Source organism: Canis lupus, chromosome 18 (genome assembly GCF_011100685.1).
Source record: "Canis lupus familiaris isolate Mischka breed German Shepherd chromosome 18, alternate assembly UU_Cfam_GSD_1.0, whole genome shotgun sequence".
NCBI lineage: Eukaryota > Metazoa > Chordata > Mammalia > Carnivora > Canidae > Canis > Canis lupus.
The window spans coordinates 40,013,422-40,020,245 of NC_049239.1; the positions used below are offsets into that span (position 1 = coordinate 40,013,422).

Genomic DNA, 6,824 nt, shown 5'->3' on the forward strand with positions numbered 1-6,824 from the left:
GCTGAGTGCCAGAAGTATTCCTATGTTTATCCTGGAGTCTCCAGACCAACTCTGTTAGACATATTCTCATTTCCATGGTGAATCTTGTTTTATTGTCATGGCTTAAGAATCATAACTGCCTTTTCAGCTCAAAATGTTTTGTTTACTTTATTCTCTTTGTTCATCAGCCTTTGAGGGTCTTTGGCTTTCATTTAGTGTAGCAATATTTTGAAATCTATGGTTCATCCAGGATGCAGTTATACTGTAACAAGTGTACCATTTTGGAGATCTTATCCAGTGTTCACTTAGAAGGGTAAGTCTTTCTACATGTTACCAACATTCCCCTCTGTATTTTTAAAGGTGCATATTAAACATTTTAAATTCCTGATTTGTTTCTCTCATTATGTCAGTGTTTTTCTTTTTCTATTAGAGGAAGTAGAGTTAGAAAGTTACCTTTTTATTTTTTATTCTTTAAAGATTTACTTATTATTTATTTGAGAGAGAGAGCACAAGCAGGGAGAGGTGCAGGAGAGGGAGAGAAACAGACTCCCTGCTGAGCATGGAGCCCCATGTAGGGCCTGATCTCATGACCCTGAGATCATGACCTGAGCTGAAATCAAGAGTCAGAATTTTAACTTACTGAGCCACCCAGGCACCCCAGAAAATTACCCTTTTTAGATATCTAGTTGCATTCTCCCAGAGAATGCTTTCCCTAGAGCCACCATCTTTATCTTGGACATAGGGACTCAAGTCCATACCGCAGCTTGATGTGTTATGAAGGGAAAGGTCTTCCTCAAGGCAAGAGAACCCCAGCTGTCATTTAACATCCCTTCCATGATGCTATCCATCTTGTTGCACTGAATGTCTCCCACAAAAAAGACCCTTTTTAACTTTTCCCACTACACTTTTAAAAAGCTTATAGTCCTAAAGCTTAATGAGAAGAGAGAAAGGAGTATCAGAAAGAGGGAATATGCAGTGCTCGTCAACTGAGCCTTATATGTCATGCTTTTAATACACAACCTAAAGTTTACTACGGACCCCAAGGGCCAAACTGGATTGGCCTTGCCTCCTATCAGAATCAGTATTAGTAAGTGAATCATAATTCTGCCGGGACATTTTTGAGGGGAGAAAATGAACAACTTAAATCTCTTCCTCAAAATAGTTCCTTATTGTGGTCTAATCCCTCTCACAAGTGGGCTAGCATGTATTTCCCACAGCAAGACACAAATTCCTTTTGTCTAGCTAGATTTTCTGACAGGTGTTGCTCATTTATTCTTTCTTCCTGATCTCTTGCTTAGTACATTGCCAGGCAGTCAACTTACAACCCTGGTCTTTTGAGAAGGTGTCTTTTCTTTTCCTTTTTCCTTCTTCTTTTTAACCATTTGACAAACTTTAAAACAACAACAACAACAAACATTTAAATATATTTACTGTCTTCCAGACACTTCATTTAAGAGATATTCTTTGTCATCGTGTTTTGCAACTGAATGGTGAGTTTGTATTTAACAGGATCTTTGCTGTGATAACCCTGGAGGCCAATTCCATTAGTGCTCCCAAGTGGTATCACTCAGACCACTGTATTTAATTTCTCAGCTAAAAGTTTCCTCACTTAAGCAGATAATAAAATTCAAACTTCCACCTATGTGAGAAAAGGCTGTGGTTACAGAATCTCAGATGAGGCATTTTTTCCTAACAAGATGCCAGGTCATGATGGGCAAGTTTATTTATAATTTGTGCTGATAAGCAGATTGATTTACTTAGGATTGGAATGAAATGCCAATCTTTCAAGGATGGTGGGTATATATTTGGGTTTTAGTGGAGTCCTCTATTGTTCATGGACCCAAAGGCTTAGAATCTTTTTAAACAGATTGAATCTCACTTATAAAGTTTTAAAGTTTTGCAAATGTCCCCAAAAGAGGCATGGTATTGGTGTTTATGTTTACTTTTGATTTTTTTTCTTTTCCTTCCTTTTGAGCCTATAACAATTCCATTTATTTATTTATGTGTTATCTACAAATGTCATGGTATGTTTTACTTTTTATTCAGCATTTCAATATATTCTCTTTGAAAGTATTTTTTGAGAAAAGTAGAGTTATATCTAGTCTTCCATTTGCTAGAAGCAGAAGTCCAACCATGTTTGCTTATTTCTTTTTGGTAATTTTTATCTTTCTAATGACTAACACAATGTCTAGCTTTCTTTGGTCTTCAAGAGATACTTGTTAAATTGGGTGGCTGGGTGGCTCAGTTGGTTAAGTCCAACTCTTGATTATGGCTCAGGTCTTGATCTCAGAGTCCCAAGATTTGGCATCACATTGGACTCCATGCTCAGCAGGGTGTCTGCTTGGGATTCTCTTTCTCCTTCTTCCTCTACCCTTTCTTCCTGCTCTCTTGCTGCCTCTCTCTCAAAATAAAAAAAATAAAAAAATATATTTAAAAAGAAATATTTGTTAAATGAATGAAAATATTGTTGAAGCTGAATATAATGTATTATAGGAGTAAGACATGGCCATCTACCAGTCATTATATAGAATGAAAAATTAAACTCTGAACAGAAGTGTATCGTTACTGCTTCTTAATGTTTTAGATACAATAGCCATTGTCAAGCTGGATTCTACTGATGCAATTTTTCCTTGCTAAGGATTGGCCCAGTCCATATCTTAATGAAATGTTATCCAGCGGATGCAAATTATTTATAAACAATATTTCTATTTTCTTGTCCTTGGTTCTCTGTTCCTTTCCACTCTTTGTAACATTTTTCATTTTAGACATCTTAGAGAAACTAATCCCATTGGAATATCTTGAGAGAATCCCCTGAGAAACAAGAATGCAATCAAAAGTATAATTTGTTATTGTTGCTTCAGTGTAATCAATACCTGAACTATAGGGATTCTGTCCTAATTAGGACAAGAAAATACTATTTATTTGCACATATACTTGTCCTATACTTGTCCCTTCTTTCAAATATGTCCTCTATGAGGGAAGATTAAAGATATAAAACCAATTTCTTTTTTCTATTATGTTTGTTTTGTAATGCATTACTTGATATATTTTTTTAACCTAGAATTATCTTCAGTTATCTATCATTATAATATTGATCATTCTGAATCACAGAGAAAATGTTAACTGATATGATTTCTAAGAAGAGAGTAAGAATCAATGGAGATAGATCTGAACATTCTAAATAAACTAATATCCTAAACCTTTTCTCATCTTGGTAAGATAAATTCAATTATTTTAATATCTTTCTTTTTAAATATTTTTTACTATTTACCATTATTTCTGTAGATCATTCAAAATTTTAATTGTGACAGAATATTATCAATGTTTTGATTCTTAATGTTCATGTACGTCAAGTTCATATCATTCTATATAACTCAATTTACAGAGTTGATATCTATCACCTTTTGCTATTAAAGATATAGTTTTATATTTGGGTCATTAATTTAATTTCTGATTCTTTTAAATATGCTTTTCCTAAGTTATAGTTTATAATAAAATTCATATTTGTAAGCGATCTTCCTTTATTAGCAAAATAATTTCAGTTAATACTCTAAGAGTAGCAGGAGAAAGGAGAGGTATAAGAGCTATGAAAATGCAGTTTTGAAATACTCAAACATCATTTGTTGTACCTGCTCTTCCATACTGTCAAATGTGATGGTAATCTTTAAAAAGCATGTCAGAGATCATGAAAAAATATAGTTTAAAAAAATCTCACATTTAACAAGACTAGTTTATAAACAATAACCCGAGTTCACTTATTATTATAAAATAAATATCATTACCACTTAAGCATTGCAGACATGTTTCAAAATAGAACTATAGAATTACAGTGTTTATGAAGTTTAATAGTGTTTACAAAGTTTAACAGTGATCACCAGGAACCAAAAGATATTGTATACTAAATGTACATCACTGTGTATGTTCAATCATCCAATGAAATTTGTATTTTTAGAAAGCTTTAAATAGTTTAAATTATTTATAACAGAATGAAGGACATGGAGAGGTATCGCAGAGCATTTGGTGATATCAGAGTATGGAGAGGTATATATATGTATAATATATATATATATGAATATTATTATATATGTTCATATTCTGAATTAGAGTGTTGAAATTTCTATTTGAGATCTCAGAAAAAGGAGGAAGCCTCCATTTGGTCCACATATGCAAGTGTCCTCAATCTCAAGTTAGTGACCTTCCTGAGTTGCTCTTCTACCATGGTCATGAGGAAGACCGTTCCAAAGCAGGAACCCTGGCTATTTTTAATAGGTATCATGAAAGTGACAGGCTTTCATTTCATGAGTTTCATGAATTTCAGAGTTAAGTGTTGCCACTGAATGTCTCCCATGGTCACGGAAGCCAGAATTCTTGGTATTTTTAAATGGCATTATTATAGATAATTGAGCCATCTTACTTTATGACAGTAGCCACTTTGCTGTCTATACCTGTAGATCAATTCTATATATAACTTCAAAAATAAATATGTTGCTCAAAAACACACTAAAGATCAGAAGAGGATTTCATTGAATAATACTTGTACTCATGGTCTGTCTTATGCACGCTATTGATTTCAGGTGCTGTTAGTGTTTTCTTAGTGCTAATACAACTTTGCTACTGAGGTAGATGTTTTAGAGACAGATTGAAGCTGTGACAGATAAACTATTTTTTAAATATAAACATGTGAAACAACACCACTGGAAAGAAAATTAAAGGCAGTCTAGTCCACTTGTTAATTTTATTGATGAGGAAGTTCAGATTCAAGGAAGGGATATTATTTATCCAAACATTTTATCCAAATTAATTGTCCAAATTTGATCTTTATATATAGCTATATCTATATTTCCCTAATAAACTGTAATTCCTGTATCTTTTTTACAGTAGCTTTTATGAGAAGAAACAAACAAATGGCTGAAGAGAATTATACAACTGTTACTGAATTTATTCTTTTGGGACTGACGGACCTCACTGACCTGAAAATTATACTTTTTGTGTTATTCTTGGTGATTTATGCCATTACCTTACTGGGAAATATGGTTATGATCTTCATAATCCAAATAACTCCCAAGCTCCACACACCCATGTACCTTTTCCTCAGCTGCCTTTCATTTGTAGATGCCTGCTATTCATCTGCAATTGTACCAAAAATGTGGGTCAACCTTCTAGTTGTGAAGGGAACCATTACTTTCTCTGCCTGTATGGTACAACATTTGTGTTTTGGGGTGTTTGTTACCACAGAAGGCTTCTTGTTGTCAGTGATGGCATATGACCGTTATGTGGCCATTGTCAACTCTTTGCTTTACAGTGCAGACATGTCTAAGAGGAAGTGTGTAGGGTGGGTCAATGGATCTTGGATATGTGGAATAATTAACTCATTAATACACACAATAAGCTTAGGCAGACTGTCCTTCTGTGGGTCCAATGTTGTTAACCACTTCTTCTGTGATATTCCCTCACTCCTAAAGCTATCATGTTCTGATACTACCATGAATGAATTGTTGCTCTTAACTTTCTCTGGAGTCATTGCCATGGCCACCTTCTTGATTGTGATCATTTCCTACGTGTTTATTGCTGTTGCTATTCTGAGGATCCGCTCAGCAGCAGGCAGACAGAAAGCCTTCTCCACGTGTGCCTCCCACCTGACTGCTGTGACCATATTCTATGGTACTTTAAGCTTTAGCTACATCCAGCCAAGTTCCCAGTATTCTGTGGAGCAGGAGAAGGTGGTGTCTGTGTTCTATACACTAGTGATTCCCATGTTAAACCCACTTATTTACAGTCTGAGGAACAAAGAGGTAAAGGATGCTGTCAAAAGGGCCATCAAAATGACACATTTCCCTTGTTAATTTCAAGTCCCTGCTAACCCTACAACAGTGTCTGCCAGGCAGTTCTTACTTCTGTCAATTTCATGAATGTTAAAGCTTTTAAAGATTGTATAGATCTTTTCATTCTACACACTTATTTGTCATATATGGAGGTAAGCGGAAAAGACAAGCTATTTAATTCATATAGTTGTATCACAAAAACAGTAACCTATCATATAGATCCTCTATTCTAGGATGTAAATCATTGAATCAATGCAAAATACAGTATTATATTTCTATTTTTCCATGGTTTAGAGAAAATAATTGTATAATAACACTTGCAATTAAGAACATAAAAATAGAGTAGTTACTAAAAAATAATTTTTTTCTCAAAATTCCCAGAATATAGATATAATTGTATAGCTGACTTTTACCTTTGTTGGCTTATATTTTAATCTAAAGAGTGATTGTGGTATTGTGACTTGTAACAAGAAATATATATTTGGTCTTTATCCAACATCTGGCACAGAGCTTCAAAAATTCTTGGAATTTGGCAAGTGGTAAGAGAAAAAAAGATGTCAATGAGGTAACTTTTGGAAGTACCTCAGGTTGGGGGCTGTTGCCCGAGGAATGACCTTGAATACATGGATGAAGATTTCAGTTCTACCACCTGATTTCTGGGGATGGAAGAGGGGCTGGAGATCAAATCAATTATCAATGGCCAGCGATTTAAGTAATCTTGCTGTGCAATGAAGCCTCCATAAATACTCAAAAGGAATGGGTTTAGAAACCTTCAAGATTGGTGAACCAGAACACTTCCAAAGTGACTGTCCCAGCCAGGCCTAAAATTCAATGAAGACAGAAGCTCCATTCTTCTGGATCTTACTCTTTGTAGCTCTTCATCTGGCTGTTGATTTGTATCCTTTGACATTCTTTGTAATATACCAGTAATCTAGTGAGTAAACTGGTTACCTGAGTTCTGAGAGTTGCTATAGCAAATGTATCAAGGCAAGGAATGGGGTCACTGAAACCTCTAGTTTGGAC

At 34.7% G+C, this 6,824-nt stretch overlaps 1 protein-coding gene across 1 annotated transcript; it reads left to right on the top strand.

Moving 5' to 3' along the window:
- The first annotated feature begins 4,865 nt into the window (after positions 1–4,865).
- OR5J2B (olfactory receptor family 5 subfamily J member 2B) lies at positions 4,866–5,822 on the top strand. The gene is given in 1 exon segment (NM_001388612.1): positions 4,866–5,822. A coding segment is annotated over 1 exon segment (957 nt).
- The last annotated feature ends 1,002 nt before the right edge of the window (positions 5,823–6,824 follow it).